Source organism: Oncorhynchus keta, chromosome 10 (assembly GCF_023373465.1).
Source record: "Oncorhynchus keta strain PuntledgeMale-10-30-2019 chromosome 10, Oket_V2, whole genome shotgun sequence".
Taxonomy (NCBI): Eukaryota; Metazoa; Chordata; class Actinopteri; order Salmoniformes; family Salmonidae; genus Oncorhynchus; species Oncorhynchus keta.
In genome coordinates this window covers 43088105-43108323 of record NC_068430.1, presented here as the reverse complement: position 1 = coordinate 43108323, position 20219 = coordinate 43088105, and the positions used below count along the sequence as shown (strand labels likewise).

Genomic DNA, 20219 nt, shown 5'->3' with positions numbered 1-20219 from the left:
TGGAATTTAAAAAACATTCTCAATGGAGAATTTTAGTCCAGCACTAGGCTTAATATGTGTGTGAAACTGGCCCTTAGATTTCATCTTTAGAGACTGAATTGAAAGGGAGAGTTAGTTAGCGGCAATCAGGGTAGGTCCTCCATTGGTCAGCTTGTTCTTCTTGCTCTTAATGAAGGGGTGCATGCATTTGTCTGACCCCATGAACCGATAGGTCACCATGGCAACCGTGCAGGAAGAGGAAGTGTGCAGTATCATGCCACACTACGTTTGATGTGAAGTTGGTAACATGAGCGCACTATTGCTTTATTAGCTGGGTGCTCTGCCATATATGACAAAAATGAAATCTCAAATAAAAAATCACTGAAATGGTGGCACTCCAAAATCAAAAAAAGATAAACACGTCACCTCATTTCAGCTTTGTATTGGGGCTGGCAGGCTAATGCGTTTCGGCAGTTATGCCTTCATCAGAGCACCTGAGCGTGCTGCTGGTGAAAAATCAGCTTTCTGCTCTGGGGATCAATCAATGGTCCGACCAACTGAATTACGACCTGGCCCAGAAGAGGTTGTGGAGAGACATGTCGAGACACTGCACCGCTCCAAGGAGCTGTCGAAGTGAGTGGGTGATCAATAAAGTTTATTCAATCAATATGTGTACTCACACTCGGGAAATGACGGGCAGGTATGTGAGGCGTGGGATGCAGACCAGGGGCTGGTCGATCAGGATGGCGTTCATGGCCTGCTCCACACAGTACTCAGGCTCCAGCGGTGCCAGGAACAGTACTACCTCATCCCTGAGGGATGCAGCAGAGAGCTTAAGAGTTTTACAGCATCACATTGTTAAATGTACTACTACAACATTCTGAAACATACTGTAGTAAGCCTATCTATGTTCAGTGTCAAATGATGAACCACTACTGTGTACTATTGTATGAAGTAGGCTTACACCTGCAATGTAACAAAGTAGCCCTTATTCCCTCTTTAGTGCCGCCCTTTCTCCAGCCCATACTTTCTCTCACCGGATCTTTCACCCGTCAAACATGCCCCGTGTCTACAATATGGGGACACACAAGAGTGGTCTTGACTCCATCAAATTCCTCAGTCAGCAACTTGTGGGCCAGGGACTCGTTGAAGCCCACCGCCGCAAACTTACACAGAAACACCACTGAGACGTCAGGGCCCATGTTCATTAAGTCTCAGAGGAAGAGTGCTGATCTAGGATCAGGTCCATCCTGTCCATGTAATATTATTCAGTATGATCTAAAAGGTTGCATATCAGGGACTCGACTCTGAGATGCTGTGTGAATATGGGTCCAGAACACATTTAGAACATCACCGTAGGCTACGTTACAGAGGCTAAGATACTCTACACTTTACCATAGGCTACCCTTTTACCTACAATATGTCACTACACCGTACTAACTGTAGTAATACCATTCTTAGGTAAATAATATTTATGATAATAATATTCTCTCTTAGGTGATGTGTCCTCCCTGGTTCACCTCCACACAGGTAGTGCTGAAGTGACCCGGGATGCTTGCGACAGTGATGATGTGTCCATGGTTCTGCTCTTTCATCTGGGGAATGAAGGCCTTTGTCATCTGTGACACACACATATAGGCAGGTCCAAACGCACGCACAGACAGGCACACACACATGCACGCAAGGACAAACATGGACAGACATGTACACACTAGCGGTTCTGGGGGGGGGGGGTAACACATTTTTGCTATCGTTCTTTTTTTATATACGTTATTAGACGGAAAAAACAACATGGTATTTTGCCTGCTAATGCCTGCAATGCAGTGAAGAAAACAATATGACAACAATAACGTCTAATGTAACTGGCCCCTCTAACAGTACAACTGGCCCCAGCTTGCCCCCCCAGTTGAAATGGTCTAGAACCGCCACTGCTTGTACACACACAGGCACGCAAGAACACAGAGAGACAAACACACGCAGGCATGCAGGGACACATCCAGATGGACAAACACACACACACAAACAAAGAGACTGTTATTCGATGAACACAATTACTGACTATCAGGAGTCGCAATAATGAGATTAATATCGAAATAGTCCATGAACATTTTGAATGAGCAAAATGAGGCAGTGTTATTGTACTGCAGTTCTGATTGGAGTTCTGCCTCGCTAAGCTTCTTAAAAAAGTTGCTTAATGTGAAGCAGGCTTACTGTTCCCCACTGTAAGAGGATCAGGGAGGGAATCCCCTAGCCATTTAATTGGCTGTGTGTGTGTGTGTCACATTAATAGGGTCACTGTGTTGTCGCTCAGCTAAGGGGATAAGAACTTATTAAAGTTGTACATTTCACACGTGTCATGTGGCGCATTAAGAACAATAAACTGCACTGTATACGTCCGACTATAGCTGAGGTATAGGGAGGGATAAAACGGACGCACACAGGGATAAAACGGCTTGAAATGTCTCTTTCGCAATGCAAAGATTTAAGAGTAAATTTAAACCCTTCATATTTTCCGAGTTATAGTCTAATAGTCTGTTTTCACATACCAGTAGGTTTGTCTTCTTCATGTTACCCATATAGCCCTTGTAACACTATGGCTGCATTTGCACAGGCAGCCCAATTCTGACATTTTTCCCAATTATTGGAAAAATATCTGAAATATCTGATTGGTCAAAAGACCAATTAGTGGAAAAATATCAGAATTGGGTTGCCTGTGTAAATGCAGTCTGTAGGATCCTGCTCTGAGAAACATTTGTACATAAAACCTATTACTATTACTAACCTATAACCTATTACTAACTTGACATTGCATATCAAACTTGTGCAAAATGATGCTATTTGCTGGTGATGGGAGCTTGTATATTTATAGATTCCAATAATCCGTCTGATTATCATCAATAACAATCAATCATGGAAACCTCAAGCCCACATCCTAAAGCCTGACTGATAACAGAACTATATGGTACTATATAGACAGAATTGAACTTTCATCATCCCTACAGTGTATCACAGGGTGATTAGTCTCTTGTGACAGACTGTTAAGATGTACAGAATGTCAAATAATAATAATAATAATAATATATGCCATTTAGCGGACGCTTTTATCCAAAGCGACTTACAGTCATGTGTGCATACATTCTACGTATGGGTGGTCCCGGGAATTGAACCCACTACCCTGGCATTACAAGCGCCATGCTCTACCAACTGAGCTACAGAAGGACCACAAATGTCAAGTAGCTGGCCAGCAAACACCAGATTTGGTTCGGGGTTCTGAGACTACAGTTGGATGATAGCCGCATGCCACCCTCTCCCTAAACCAGCTGATAAGAGTCCCAAGGCCCCGTTCTATAAAGTGTTATCTGGCTCACAGAGTAATAACGGTAGCAGCAGCAGTCTTACCCAGAAGAGGGCGTGACAGTTGACCTTCATGGTCCTCTCCACCAGCTAATCCTGACAGTCCATCAGCCATTCTCTGGCAACCACCCCGGCGTTGTTCACCAGCATGGTGACATTACGGCCCAGGTCCGTCCGCACCTCGTCCACCGTGCGGTACACCTCCACCCGGTTGGTCACGTCCACCCTGTAGGGCTGCGCCTTGCCCCCCGCCTCCCTCACTAACCTGACAGTCTCCTCGTTGTTGTTAGTGTTGACGTCCCATAGCACCACCTCTGCCCCGTGTTTGGTGAACTCCAGGGCGAAGAGACGTCCCAAGGCGCCCCCTGACCCTGTGATTAGGACAAGCTCAGCCGTCGATGGGCATAGTGAGCGGCCGGAAGACGATCCGCACGGATCCACGCTGGATAAAGTAGATCACATCCCGGAGCATCATCTGGAGGTACATCAGAAAGATGATCTTCTCTGGTGGTCCTGGGGGTTTGATGTCCTTACTTTACAGTTGTGTGTTATGTTCAAGTATGAAAGCAGCTAGCTAAGGTCTGTTGTGCTCAGATGCAAGGACTTTGTTCTGAACTGTCTCGTTAAATAAAAGGTAGAAAATAAAAGTGTATCTGAGAGTCTACGGAGTATTCTAACTGAGAACGCTAAAGGTGCAGACAGCCAAACTGGCGCATGTTACCCTCCCTCTGCTCTACTCTGTGACTCCGGCCTGCCTTCTCACTTTATTTAACCACTCCTTCAGGATTAGGTTAAAAGGAATTATAAATTGAGTGATTCGAGCCCTGAATGCTGATTGGCTGAGAACCGTGGTAAATCAGACGGTACACCACGGGTTAGATAAAATAGTTATTTTTACTTCTCTAATTACATTGGTAACCAGTTTATAATAGCAATAAGGCACCTCAGGGGTTTGTGGTATATGGCCTATATACAACGGCTAAAGGCTGTATATTCAGCACTCCGCGTTGGGTCGTGCATATGAACAGCCCTTTGCTGTGGTATATTGGCAATATACCACACCCCCTCGGGCCTTATTGCGTAAATACCTCCTTGAGCCCCCTATAAAAAAACATGTTTGTTGAGAGGGACACCATGTACTGCATATTAATTATTACTTTAGAAAATTGGGCTGAGGAATTCTCAGCCCAATTTTCTTATGTGCAAATAAGAAACACGTTTATTTCACCAGGCAGTTAAGAACTTTTTTTTTTTTTAATGACGGTACCAACACTATTGATTTTGTCAATAAGAAATAATTCAAATAGATATCTGCCATTATGTCTAATAGTTTTATGATGCTTACAGTATCAACATGCACATACACTTTCAACCCCATTTGACCCTATCGTCACACACACTTGCAATATATGACAGCAAATGGCAGGCTTACTGGACTCGTTCAAGGTTATAGATAAAAAAAATATATTCTCAACTTATTCTCAACTATTTCTCTTCTCACGGTGTTGAGTACTGCAGTATTAGTGTTGAGTACTGTAGTCACTAGCCAGAATGTATGAAATGTGAATGTCATAAGAAGATTATGCATACATGAACTGTAAACCTTATTATAGATGCTTACATTCTGTCTGCTTACATATGTTTCTAGAAAGTTCCTGCATTGTTTAGGTGAACACTACCTCCCGTGTTTAACCTTAAATCTCCAAAGCATCTAACATGAAGTTAAGGTTACAGACACGTGTCGACTGACTGAACAAATGGAAATACAAGACACAAACGCAAGCACGTGAATCAGGGTTGGGCAATCTGAATGTAAAGACTGAAGGCTATTTAAGGTAATTACTTTGCAGAGGGTTATGGGAGGGGAACCAGCCTGGCGGGCGCGACCCACATGACTACACAGTGAAGAGTAAGAGCTGGTGTCAGCCAGACTATTCATCAAGGTGTGGTTGAACAAAAGCGAAGGATCGTGTCTGAAGTAAACACCTTGAATGACAACTGGCTGGCCCAGTCAGATAAATAATCATTAACAGACACGCTCCTTCGCTTACAGTACTGGAACCAGGTCAACTTTATATGAAACTACAGATTGGCTGGTGTGGCCTGACATCTGTTGGGATAGACTTGAAAACGATGCAAATAACTTATCAAAGCCTCCATTTGCCATAGGTCTAAATCTTGGCTTGTAAATCAGGTGATTTGAATCCAAGGCTCAGGCTGCCTTGTTGGCAAGTAGTGCTGCCTGATGGGTGTGCCAACCAGCCAAGTCATCCTCAGGCCAGTGGGAAGGCAGGATAGGCCGTAAATGCCTGAGTAAGCGTTTAATCATTACACCTGTGGGGATAATCAAATCAAACCCAGTTTTCCTCAATGCTGTAATCTTGATTTAGGTTTTGTAGTTGATATGTTTTTATATTGTGAGTCAGGATAAGGGCTATGATAATACCTTATAATGCAACATGCTTTTAAGAAGCTGGACTATGTAAACATGAGATAATGTAGTATATTACCTAAAAGGAATTAGTCAACATACTTGTCAGTCATTAAATGAGGTGAGAGGTGCCCTTAAAAAGAAACCTCTGATACAAACCGCTGATCAACTTACATAATACATTTGGGCCCATATTCGTAAAGTATCTCGGAGAAGGAATGCAGGTCTAGGATCAGGTCCCCTCTCTTATTCATTATGACATAAAAGGCTAAATTGATTGGCTAGATTGTGTGGTGGTGGTTTCGGCTGGATGGGTGGTGGTGTCTGATTCACCTCCAGGTGTTACTGGTTAACGAGAGAGATCTGATAAGATGCTCGATACAGAAACATGGAGACAAGAACAGAAGTAGTTTGAGAGCGATGGAGGCGGAGTAATTGCAGCTACGCATATTGCTGCCACTCAGAGAGAAGTCAATAGGCCCTATTTAGTGTCCTTTACTGCATCAGGTATCTGTTACAGCATTTTGTTCACTGCTGTACAAGAAAAACATACTCTAAGCCGCTTTCAGATTGTAAACATTATCCAAGTGTTGATCCAAATAACTTACTTGGCTTACTTGTGGTTAATTTAACATGTGCAACTATCTGGAATACAAATCCTTTAACAGGTACCATGTAGAAACGGACCATTGGATGAGTTTACTGTGTGCCATGCTTATCTGAAATGGGGGGACTCCCCAAGTAACATTTGATTGGACTATGAATTGTTTCTGTGGATTGTCTATGACAGTTAGAGCTGATCTGTGTTTATTAGAGCGGTAAATGCAGAGGTTCCCAGACTACACCAGGACAGGGCCCCTCTACGGGGTCGCACTCTAGCTCTCTGTGTGTGTGTATGTGTGTCTGTATTTCTGTGTGTCTGTGGAGAGAGGCACTGCAGTCAGGTCAATGCCTGGGAAACTGCCCCGCCACGCCCACACGTCCCCAAGCACACACTCAGCACTGAGTAGCTGGGAAATATGTATTTGAGCGGAAGACCCATGCTGCTGCACTGTCCACAGTGTTGTTATTGTTCTGCATGAATGGTCCTGGCCTTAGGAATTTGATCAATCCATTATTTTCACATGTTGAGGCACAAGTGGCCAGGAAAGCTGGCAGCTTCAGCCAACAGGGGTAGAAAGAATGGGCAGTGCAAAGCAAACAAGTTACTCATGCCTCCCACTAATTCATCCAGGGAAAATTGACATGAGGCCACATACTGTCACTGTAGGCTACTTATCATAATAAAACCTTATGGGTTTAAGTAAAGATTCTCACAGGCATGCACATACATCCCTACCGTGACCATTCATTAACATTGTTAAACGCACATCCACATATCATGCAATTATAAAATCACCGTATTATAAACAGTAGCCTGCTATTTTAATAACCATGGTATTTTAAATTAAGAGCCCCGCAGAAGAGGATATATGCAAATTATGAAAAATATGAACAAGAAGCCTTACTTCACAGCTGTACTGTTTTCTTTAATTTAGTTTTGAGGCAAATTAGCTTCCTTGTAGGGAGCGCTGTGGTCAGAGAAACGAACTGTCCCTTTAAGAGAGCGAAAGCCATTACAGTATATTGCTCGATGGCACTTAGAATCCCATTACGGGGATAGTTGCTGAACAAACTCTGCGTCAAAAAAATTCAGAATGATAGCCTATCTTTTCTAAAAATCGAAATACTGAGATAAACGAAATCGAAAATCCTCTGGTATCAACTTTGGCGTGTGAACACAGCTCTGCGATTTTACAGGTGTTAGCCGCGGCAGAAATACTAGTCTAGGCCAATAGTCATGCACCAGTTCAGTTATACTGTTACCGGCCGCTGGCTCTACTGCTGGCTCTACTCCTGTGTCGTGCTGCTAGTTTTCCTGGTCGTCCCGAACGAGGCAGGGTGTCAGGACACGGGTTTTTGCTGCACTGGGCACGACCGGTCGTGCGTCAGTAAGGGATGGAGAGCTGACCGTTCGTATGGCACCTGCTATTGCGACCAGGCTTGTACCTCTACTCTGGACTGCTGTCATGATTATGAATTCGCCTGTCCAGGTAAGTTTCCCATACACTATACAAAAGTATGTGGACACCCATCAAATAAATCATGCTCCACCATCTGGCAGTCTGACAGACGAATCTTGGTTTGGCGGACGCCAGGAGAACACTACCTGCCCCAATGCATAGAGCCAACTGTCAAGTTTGGTGAAGGAGGAATAATGGTCTGGGGCTGTTTTTCTTGGTTCCGTATAGGGCCCTTAGTTCCAGTGAAGGGAAATATTAATCCTACAGCATACAATGACATTCTAGATTAATCTGTGCTTCCAACTTTGTGGCAACAGTTTGGGGAAGGCAGAGCCGGTCCTGACCACCCCGGGCCCTAAGAAAAATTATGCTAAGGGTCCCTCTTACCTGACCCTTGAGCCATGTAAACCATTGCCTCACAGTCACACCTGACGCCCCAGTGCTCCCACTACAATCCCCCCTCCTTTAAAACAGTTGGCTCCATCTGTCGGTCTAAGAATAAGTAGACCTTTACCGAACGAGGTATAAACAAAAAATATTTATTGAATATAAGATTTTCTATAGATTCTTAAGATAAGTGAATATTAACGTAAGAAATTCTAGAAACTATAAAATGTAGAAAATAATCAAATATATTACTGAGCTTTGGCTCTGCTGCCTGGTCATTACTCCAGTCCTCAAAATATTATACAATTAGCTTTGTCTATACAATGTAAACATAACCCTGTAGGCTATGGCTGCAGCTATATGTCTCAAAATAGTCGAAAAAAACCTATACAGCTGTGTGATTAACTTTGGTTCCCTCTACAGCCTGGGCATTTTCAGCACCAGTCTATCTGGACAGTCTGGAAGAAGTTGAGGAAGTATGTCACATAGTTAAGCAGTCATTTACACAAATGCACATCTGCCATACAATCTTAAATGTTACTAAGTGTGTGTAAACATTTGAATATTTGAATTCAAATCTTGCCATCAAAATATTCCTCTTCTGCACCTTGAGGCAAAATCATCAATGATGTCATCATAGAACATGTGTTTCCCCACGTCATGATTTATGCTCATGATGGCCAGAGCACTCAAACGTCAATTCTGAATCTCGTGTGCCAGATCCATTCCACTGAGGTCACACTCATCTCTGAAGGTTAGAGTGTTTTCAACTTCCATGCAGTGAGCCTTTAAAGATTCACTGGACATCTGAGAGGCAGTGCTGAAGGTCAGCAGCACTCCATATTTGGTTTTCACCTGGTTGAGTGTTTCAAATCTCTCATCCATGGATGTCACAGCAGAGTCGACCACAATGTTGAAGTAGTTGATTTCAAGGTTTTTCAGTGCCTCAGTCACTGGTTCGTCAGAAGCCTCATAGCTGAAATGCCTCTTGCTGTTTCTCAGGCTCTTCTCTATCAGAACAGCCTCCACATTTACTTCTTCACAAATGTGTTAGGCTGTTGTCTGGGCCTCAGAATACAGTTTGCCAGTATGTAGTGAGGGAGGCCTTTGCATTTGAGATTAAATTCACTGCGATATCCAACGGCATTGAGGCGGATTGGAGGAGCTTGTTCACCTTGTTTGTCATTGTCAGTATCTCACACCATACGACACAGCAAATCAAGAAGCGGTAGGACCCAACTTCCTCTGCAAATGCTTGTGCCTCCACTGTCTGGCTTCCAGTAATTCCTCCCGAAACCTCCGACGCCAGAAACAAGGATTGCATGAACACTTTGTAGCCTACTCTCCCATCTTGTGTCACTCCATGACTTCACAGTGACGTGTTTCTTCAAAACACTCCATCTTTGTGTGCCAGCTGAAAAGGTTGAAGAGATTTTACACACGCCCAACACAAAAACAACTGCATCTTTTAAAGATTTGGCAGCATCTGTAATGACAAGGTTTCGTGTATGTGCTCCACGTGGGACGAACACGGCTCTGGGATTTATTTTGGAGCAGTCTGGTTTGTACTCCTTGCCCTTCATGTTGGCCCCATTATCATAAGCTTGCCCTCTGCCCTCTGCAATCTTCAAATTTGGTTCTTCAGCTCGTGTGGCTTATCTAAGATGATAGTGGACAGATTCAAGCCTGTTGTAAAACTCAGCAAACTCAACATCAAGCCGAGGAAGTGCTCCTTGATCTCTGACTTTCCCTTTAAAAGCCACGCTTCTCAGAATAATGGATATTTGCTCCTGGTGACTGTCAGGTGTACAGTCCAAGATAAAGGAGAAGTACTTTGAGTCTCTTACCCAATCTGTGTCAGCTCATTCTGTGTGCGCTTCTCAAGGTAATGAGCATGTGTCTCTCCATCTTTAATTTTGCTGAGATGATTTTCCCTTACAGGGTCCATTTTTGCCAGTAATTCAACCTCTTTTAGGAAGTTTCCATTATCTGGTTGGAAGAGTTTGTCTGATGAATCTCTGAATGCTCGGTTTCTGGATGATACTTATTAAACATGTAAGGACATCTCTTTCTTTCAGCCTCCAAAAACGGTCATTGGTATCTGGTCAAGAGTCTGTTCGCGACTTAGGTGCAGATCAAGTTCTCTCCACTTAATGACATTGTTTGTGTGTTCAGGACTACACTCGTGGGGTTTCAGAATGGCGTTGATATTTGACTAGTCATTCACACCTTCCTTTATTATTGTGTGGTCTTTTGTAGAAAAGAGCTTACAGCTAAAACAATACACTGTGTGGTTTTTGATTGGTTATGAAAGCCAGCTCCTGGTAATCTTTTCCCCCATTTGACAGATGTCTCTGTAATAAGCCTGAATGGAAACCTCCTCTAGACTTGTTTTTAGCGTTTGAAAAATCCATTCCCGGTTTGAATGGACCTCTGCACACTAACTCGGTTCCTCATAAAGTCTGTTAAAGACTGGGGGCCAATCTGCTGGGGGCCAATCTGCTGGGTCATTTGGTGGAGCTGAAACTGTTCTATTAGGGTCTGAGCTGCTTGTATCTGATGCTGGCTGTACACCTCTGGTTGTGCTAGTACTGGCTGTATTTCAACTGGGTCTGTGCTGGTGTTTGCTGAAGCTGCCAGTAATGGGTCTGTGTTTGTATTTTCTGAAGCCAGCTGTACTGGGTCTGTGTTAGTACTGACTGGATGTGGACCAACTGAGTCTCTGCTTGTACTGGCTGATGATCCAGCATCTCCTCTACTGACAAACTTAAGCATAGCACCTGTAAATGATAGTTAACAATACTATTATACATTTTATCAGCTGCATCAGGCCCATTCAAACTGGCTCCCCCAGATTAATTTTTATACATTTTCAAATCTAAAATACTATTTATACTATGGCTTGGCTGAATACTTGATGGTTATTATTTACTGAGAGATGTGCATCCATATGATTATGCCCAGCTAATCAACATTTTAAAATTCAATATATACAGTGGGGCAAAAAAGTATTTAGTCAGCCACCAATTGTGCAAGTTCTCCCACTTATAAAAAGATGAGAGGCCTGTAATTTTCATCATAGGTACGCTTCAATTATGACAGACAAAATGAGAAAAAAAATCAAGAAAATCACATTGTAGGATTTTAATGAATTTATTTGCAAATTATGGTGTAAAGTAAGTATTTGGTCACCTACAAACAAGCAAGATTTCTGGCTCTCACAGACCTGTAACTTCTTCTTTGAGAGGCTCCTCTGTCCTCCACTCGTTACCTGTATTAATGGCACCCTGTTTGAACTTATCAGTATAAAAGACACCTGTCCACAACCTCAAACAGTCACACTCCAAACTCCACTATGGCCAAGACCAAAGAGCTGTCAAAGGACACCAGAAACAGAATTGTAGACCTGCACCAGGCTGGGAAGATTGAATCTGCAATAGGTAAGCAGCTTGGTTTGAAAAAATCAACTATGGGAGCAATTATTAGGAAATGGAAGACATACAAGAACACTGATAATCTCCCTCGATCTGGGGCTCCACGCAAGATCTCACCCCGTGGGGTCAAAATGATCACAAGAACGGTGAGCAAAAATCCCAGAACCACACGGGGGGACCTACTGAATGACCTGCAGAGAGCTGGGACCAAAGTAACAAAGCCTACCATCAGCAAGGGCATTGAAGATGAAACGTGGCTGGGTCTTTCAGCATGACAATGATCCCAAACACACCGCCCGGGCAACGAAGGAGTGGCTTCGTAAGAAGCATTTCAAGGTCCTGGAGTGGCCTAGCCAGTCTCCAGATCTCAACCCCATAGAAAATCTTTGGAGGGAGTTGAAAGTACGTGTTGCCCAGCAACAGCCCCAAAACATCACTGCTCTATAGGAGATCTGCATGGAGGAATGGGCCAAAATACCAGCAAACAGTGTGTGAAAACCTTGTGAAGACTTACAGAAAAATTTGACCTCTGTCATTGCCAACAAAGGGTATATAACAAAGTATTGAGAAACTTTTGTTATTGACCAAATACTTATTTTCCACCATAATTTGCAAATAAATTCATTAAAAATCCTACAATGTGATTTTCTGGATTTGTTTTCTTCTCATTTTTTCTGTCATAGTTGAAGTGTACCTATTATGAAAATGACTTTCCTCTCATCTTTTTAAGTGGGAGAACTTGCACAATTGGTGGCTGACTAAATACTTTTTTGCCCCACTGTACATCTGTAGTCAATGTCAATCCATATCTTTCCATCTTGCATTAGTCCAGAGTTGTAACAACCTTGACTGAGAGACGAGATAATCATTCGTCTTGTTTTAAAATGGTGTGCCTGTGAGGATTGCCATCACACCCATATATTGTCTGGACTGGTCCCCACAGCGGTTGATGCTGGAAGGCGCGAATTTCATTTCCTGCACGCGCATATGAACGCAAGTTCACGCTCGACGCGGTTATCTTTTTTCGAGCTGCTGTTTATTGTTGCCCGTTGGCGTTTATCAAACGTAATATATAGTTAGTATTTCACTCTCACTTTTGTCAGGCACAAAGTCACAGGACACAGCCCCGGAAGTGGCAGGCATGCAAGACACAGACAGACCAAGAGATGCACTGCCCAGCAAGGTTAGCAAGACCGACTAGAGCGAGATGCACTGCAAGCTAGCACATCAACTTAACGTTTCTGTTATTTGCTGACATCAAACCTGTTTACCTGATCGCTGTTCCCACAATTCACTCTCGTGTTGTTGTTTTTCTTCATCTCTTTTCGTGACCAGAAGAATAGTTTCGCTTCATCTTCTCATCGAGTGTAAACATTGACACCCGCTTTGACACGAGCGGGAGACGGGGCCCTTGCGGAATTTGCGGGGCCCTACGCAACTTGCGTAGTGAGCGTATAGGCCCTCCCGGCTCTGGGGGAAGGCCCTTTCCTGTTTCTTTATGACAGTGACCCGTGCATAAGGTGAGGTCCAAAAATACAGTTTGGGATGAATTGGAAAGCCTACTGCAAGACAGGCCTAATCGCCCTACATCAGAGCCCAACCTCACTAATGCTCGTGGCTGAATGGAAGCAAGTCCCCACAGCAATGTTCTAACATCTGGTGGAAAGCCTTCCCAGAAGAATGGAGGCTGTTATTGCAGCAAAGGGGGGCAAACTCCATATTAATGCCCATGATTTTGTGATGAGATGTTCGACGAGCAGGTGTCTACATACCTTTGGTCATGTAGTGTATAATATGTTACCCAAAGTGTGTCAATTTCTACAACACAATAAGACCTGTGTTTGACAACACTGCATATGGTCGTTTTGCCCCAGTTTGGTGCAAAAGTCATTGAGATTCTCCTGAAAATGTGATGATTAATTGTCATGTGAGCCATATGATTTGTTTGTAATTCATAGTCTTTTTCATATTTTTTTTAACCTTTTATTTAACTAGGCAAGTCAGTTAAGAACAAATTCTTATTTTCAATGATGGCCTAGGAACAGTGGGTTAACTGCCTGTTCAGGGGCAGAACGACAGATTTGTACCTTGTCAGCTCGGGGGTTTGAACTTGCTAGTCCAACGCTCTAACCACTAGGCTACCTTGCCGCCCCATATATATATACCTTGCTTTTAGTTGTATACCAATTTACTTTTTATTTAGCTGTCTAAAAATGCTAAATGCTTTTTCAGTAGCAAATGCATACAGTGGAGGGCACTCTACCATAGAGTCGTGCTTGTACTTGCTTTCATTTACCCCTGACATGTTCTCATGCTATCCTGTCCTCAGGGCCCGCTCTAGTCTTTTGGGGTCCCTATGTGAGAGTTAGTAGAATATTCTACACATTTTGTCACGATTTATGCCATGTTAAAATTATATCTGAGTGAGATTGACTAACAAAATCAATGGGGGCCCCCTCGAGGTCAGAGCCATTACATTTCAGTCATTTGGCAGAAGCTAATAGCCAGAGCAAATTACAGACGCAATTAGGGTTAAGTACCTTGCTCAAGGGCATGTCAGATTTTTCACCTAGGCAGCACGGGGTTTCAAACCAGTGACCTTTTCGGTTACTGGCCCAATGCGCTTTACCACTAGGGTACCTGCAGCTGGCCCCTGGGCACGCTGACTAGACTAACTTACCAATCTAATATTTTTTGGGGGGGGAATGATAATTGAGTGACTTTCATTGACTGGCATAAGAAAAGCAAAAGTGATGATGCACAACCAAATTTCAAAACTACACTTGGGTATTCTACTATTCTAACTCTCAACAGTAAGTTGAGAGTTCCAAAAAAAGAATGTATGTTGCTTATGCCTGGAGTTGGCCTTGCCTGTCCTCCCCATCCCTCCTAGCGGTGTCCTGTGTGCTGAGTGAGTGGACTGCGTGGTCTGGCTGTGGTGAGCCCTGCAGGGCCACAGTTCGGATAAGGAGCAGGGAAGTCCTGCAGGAGCCCCGAAATGGGGGGAAACCCTGTCCACACGTGGAGGAGCACGCCGGCTGTGCAGAGTACAGGAAACACCACCGACAGTGCAGCAAATCACTAGGTAAGCACCACAGCCATATACTGAGTGTACCAAACATTTAGAACACCTTCCTTGTAATTGAGTTGCACCCCCTTCTACACATTTTGTCACGACTTACGCCATGTTAAAATTATATCTGAGTGAGATTGGCTAACAAAATCAATGGGGGCCCCCTCGAGGTCAGAGCCATTACATTTCAGTCATTTGGCAGAAGCTAATAGCCAGAGCGACTTACAGAAGCAAATAGGGTTAAGTACCTTGCTCAAGGGCATGTCAGATTTTTCCACCTAGGCAGCACAGGGTTTCAAACCAGTGACCTTTTTGGTTACTGGCCCAATGCTCTTAACTACTAGGGTACCTGCAGCTTGCCCCTGGGCATGCTGACTAGACTAACTTACCAATCAATTTTTTGGGGGGGGGACTATAATTGACTGACTTTCATTGACTGACATAGCAAAAGCAAAAGTGATGATGCACAACCAAATTTCAAAACTACACCTTGTGTATTCTACTATTCACTCAGATATAATAGAATAGCCTCAATTCGTCGGGCATGGACTACAAGGTGTCAACCATTTCACAGGGATGCTTCACACAGTTGTGTCAAGTTTCCCGGCTGTCCTTTGGGTGGTGGACCATTCTTAATACACACGGGAAACAGTTGAGCTTAACCCAGCAGCGTTGCAGTTCTTGACACACAAACAGGTGCGCCGGTCATCAATTACCGTACTCTGTTCAAAGTCACTGAAATCTTTTGTCTTGCCCCGTTCACCCTCTGAATGGCACACATACACCATCCATGTCTCAATTATCTCAAGGCTTAAACATCCTTCTTTAACCTGTCTCCTCCCCTTCATCTACAATGATTTGAAGTGGATTTAACAGGTGACATCAGTAAGGGCTCATAGCTTTCACCTGGTCAGTCACGGAAAGAGCCGGTGTTCTTAATGTTTTGTACACTCAGTGTATATTGCCTTAGACTATGTATCTAAATGCTCTGGTAAGGACCTTAACCCATATGTCTTTAATGCCTCTTGTCTCTGTCGGATATCCCTCTGTCTTCAAGCAAAGGATACATTCCCAGCTCTCCCTTGCAGAATAGGTCTTCTGACCTCAATGGGCCTACCTGGTTAAATAATATAATGTGTGGGGGGTGTATTTTTGTCATGGTTTTGTCCTAATGGATATTGTCTTTGCAGTCCCGGCTCTCATCACTACCGGTGGCTATGGCAATGCCAGGAAGAAGAGGGACATCCCTGATAACAGTGATGTCGAAGGGTGAGATATCCGGTCTATGTGTTTGTCTCCTTCCATAGTATTCCCGTCGTGTTTTCTGACCACTGTGTGTATATGAATGTACAGGAGGTTGGTGGCACCTTAAATTGGGGAGGACAGGCTCATGGTAATGACTGGAGTGGAATTGGTGGAATGGTATCAAATACAGCAAACGCATGGTTTGATGCCATTCCATTTGCTCCGTCCCAGCCAGTATTATGAGCCGTCCTCCCCTCAGCAGTCTCTACTGTACTTTGTGTGAGGGTGTACAGTGGCAAGAAAAGGTATGTGAACCCTTTGGAAAAACCTAGATTTCTGCATAAATTGGTCATAAAATTTGATCCGATCTTCATCTAGGTCACAACAATAGACACACAATTTGCTTAAACTAATAAAACACAAGCAATTATATGTTTTCATGTCTTTATTGAACACACTATGTAAACATCCACAGTGCAGGGTGGAAGAAATATGTTGAACCCTTGGATTTAATAACTGGTTGATCCTCCTTTGGCAGCAATAACCTCAACCAAACGTTTTCTGTAGCTGCTGATCAGACCTGTACAATGGTCAGGAGGAATTTTGGACCATTCCTCTTTTCAAAACTGTTTCGATTCAGCAATATTCTTGGGATGTCTGGTGTGAACTGCTCTCTTGAGGTCATGCCACAGCATCTCAATCTGGTTGAGGTCAGGACTCTGACTGGACTCCTTAAGGCGTATTTTCTTCTGTTGAAGCCATTCTGTTGTTGATTGACTTCTGTGTTTTGGGTCGTTGTCCTGTTGCATCACCCGACTTATGTTGAGCTTCAATTGGCGGACAGATAGCCTTACATTCTTCAGCAAAATGTCTTTATAAACTTGGGAATTCATATTTCCGTCGATGATAGCAAGCTGTCCAGGCCCTGAGGCAGCAAAGCAGCCCCAAACCATGATGCTCCCTCCACCATACTTTACAGTTGGGATGAGGTTTCGATGTTGGTGTGCAGTGCAATTCTTTTGTCCACACAGGGTGTTGTGTGTTCCTTCCAAACAACTCAACTGTAGTTGCACCTGTCCACAGAATATTTTGCGCTGTGGAACATCCAGGTGCTCTTTTGCAAACTTCGGTTGGACAGCAATGTATTTTTTGGACAGCAGTGGCTTCTTCCGTGGTGTCCTCCCCTGAACACCATTCTTTTTTAGTGTTTTAAGTATCGTAGACTCATCAACAGAGATGTTAGCATGTTCCAGAGATTTCTGTAAGTCTTTAGCTGACACTCTAGGATTCTTCTTAACCTTATTGAGCATTCTGCGCTGTGCTCTTGCAGTCATCTTTGCAGGACGGCCACTCCTCGGGAGAGTAGCAACAGTGCTGAACTTTCCATTTATAGACCATTTGTCTTACCGTGGATTGATGAACATCAAGGCTTTTAGAGATATTTTTGTAACCCTTTTCAGCTTTATGCAAGTCAACCATTCTTAATCTTAGGTCTTCTGAGATCTCTTTAGTTTGAGGCATGGTTCACATCAGGCAATGCTTCTTCTGAATAGCAAACTCAATTTTTTTTTTTTTTTTTATAGGGCAAGGCAGCTCTAACCAACATCTCCAATCTTGTCTCATTGATTGGACTCCAGGTTAGCTGACTCCTGACTCCAATTAGCTTTTGGAGAAGTCATTAGCCTTGGGGTTCGCATACTTTTTCCAAACTACACTTTTTTTTAAATTTTATTTCACCTTTATTTAACCAGGTAGGCTAGTTGAGAACAAGTTCTCATTTGCAACTGCGACCTGGCCAAGATAAAGCATAGCAGTGTGAACAGACAACAGAGTTACACATGGAGTAAACAATTAGCAAGTCAATAACACACACTGTGAATGTTTAAATGATGTATTCAATATAGACAAGCAAAATACAATAATTTGTATGTTATTAGTTTAAACACACCATGTTTTTGTCTATTGTTGTGACTTAGATGAAGATCAGATCAAATTTGATGAGCAATTTATGTAGAAATCCAGGTAATTTCAAAGGGTTCACATACATTTTCTTGCCACTGTGTGTCTGTAATGTGTATACTTATCCAGGTACTGTGTGCAGTTCCAATTGATCTCCCTGACCCCTGGGTGCCAGCGTAGTGTGGGGCCACACACCCGCTGGATGCAGTACCTGGGAGAGGGCCACCAAGTTTGTGTGGAGTGCCAGCCTCCAGCCCTCTCTGCCGGGCAGACACACTGCTCTGGAGATGGAGATAAGGACGAGGAGGAGAGGTAAGACATGCAGGGCCCACGAGGAAAGGAGGGGAGGGGAGAGACGAGAGCTTGAGGCTATACAAATGTGGTAAAGATATTAGGACATTCCGTTTAAATCGTGTTTACATTCTAACCCAATGTTGCTATTCTTGTTTGAAGAGTAAGATTTCAGCCACTAGGTGGCAGTCTTAGTCTAGACTAGATAAGTCAACGGCAGTCTTTCTTTGTCCCTCCCCCCTCTTTCAGTGGCAGGCAGTCTCTGCAGTGGCAGGCGGTGGGTAACCCCAGGTGTCGTGGCGTGTGGAGGCGTGTCAGGAGACTAGAATCCTGCTCCTGTCCCACCGTCCACAGCTTCCTCTTCATATAACCCTGGGTTACTGTCTAGTCTACAGACCTGAGTCTACAACTTCTTCATGGCCATACAGACAGACCGGACAGCACATGGATCAGGCATAATCAAAAGGCAACACCGACAGGGCTGTGTGCATCCGTATGGACCTGATCATACCAGTGTCTAACATAACAATTGATATGAAACCTCTGGCAACAATTTAATCGTGTTTATGCGGCTGATTCGGGTCATTTTGTTCTTTGGTTGGCCAGAATATTTATTCTAAAAAATACTATTGTAGATTATTTTCTAAGTGTATGTAACTGTCAGTGCAGTTTGTCTTTGTATTAGTGAAAGCCTTCAATAATGCCTGTAACACATGTCAATAACCAAAACTCAACCCATTCATTAATTAGACTTTTATTGAATTTTCAGTCATCCAAGGGGAATGTTGCCTTTTTAAAAGAAATAGAAAGATCTTGGGACATTGAGACACTTTTTTTTACAGGACAGTTAAACTGGCGTTGTGCATGTTTCACACCCAGTCACGGCTCCAAAGTTACGACATGCATCGATCGAACAACAGAACATTTATACAGCAACAACTTACAGCATTAGAAAGTCGACAGGTAAAAATATTACAAAACAAACAGTAGCCTGGAGACCTACAAAAACAACAGTAGAAGAAGAGGTGGGGATAGTCTGAAAGTCTGTCAAATCTCCCCCCTTCAGTTCCCTGGAATTTCTGTATGTTACAATGACTGGTTGGGAATGACTCGTTGGGATCTCTTTCAAATCTATTAAATTTCCAAATCCAATTATTGAATTGAATTCCAATTTACCAAGCATTTCAAATGGACCCTAACCCTGAAATCCCAACATCAATTTCAATGGCATTTGTCTAATTCCTAAATTGTATGTTATTCATATCTTATCAAAATATGATAAATAAAAGGAGTCACTTGATTGTGCTTTCTCATTAAAACATAACACTTACAAATCCTTTGACATCAGAAACCCTTTTGTTCAGGACTACAGTAAAAGTTAAAGCTCTTGTACGCTACAAGACGTTTCGATGTTGGGTGACTCACTCAGAGATGGAGAGAGACTGATGTATAAAGTGCCCTTTAAGAAACAAAAAAATACAAAGACTAGCAGCAAATTTACATCAACTTTTTTTAAACACATTGGTCAGTGGTCACAGTATAGCAGTAAACACATTTAACCTTGTCAGAACATTGTCCAGAATCATTCTACCAAAACAAATATGTAAAGGCGATCAGTGGCTATTTCCTTTCTGTAAGTGTCCATGGTGTGTTTTCCAGTTAGTCTTTCCAACCGAATACTCTCCACAGGATCATCTCATAGCAATGCTACAATGTATATCATGTCTATTCATGAAGAATTGATTGTCATCTTTCTTTTTAAAGAGATATTTTACGTGACAAAACTGTCCCTGACTCCCACTATGTATTCTTGCAGTGAGAGCATAACATGATGCATGGTTATGTGAAACATATGGGACAGCAACACAACTCCGTATTAGACCGTGCACAAGAAGCCAACGCCATACAGATGACAGCCAATTTAACGAGATGGATTTGAAGTGCGTTGTGAAAAGAATGAACACAAAACAGTGACATCATATGTCCACTCTACAGTTCTTATT

General features: G+C 43.1%; 1 protein-coding gene and 1 pseudogene across 1 annotated transcript; one reads left to right on the top strand and one right to left on the bottom strand.

The window, feature by feature from the left end:
* Nucleotides 1–774: 774 nt before the first annotated feature.
* Nucleotides 775–6018, bottom strand: LOC118389352 (retinol dehydrogenase 10-B-like; annotated as a pseudogene).
* Nucleotides 6019–7375: 1357 nt separating this feature from the next.
* Nucleotides 7376–19516, top strand: si:dkey-7k24.5 (somatomedin-B and thrombospondin type-1 domain-containing protein). The gene is made up of 5 exons (XM_035778270.2): nucleotides 7376–7857; nucleotides 14542–14733; nucleotides 15912–15990; nucleotides 18055–18237; nucleotides 18466–19516. The coding sequence occupies exons 1-5, from the start codon at nucleotides 7605–7607 to the stop codon at nucleotides 18584–18586; spliced, it is 828 nt and encodes a 275-aa protein (XP_035634163.1). The 5' UTR covers nucleotides 7376–7604; the 3' UTR covers nucleotides 18587–19516.
* Nucleotides 19517–20219: the final 703 nt, after the last annotated feature.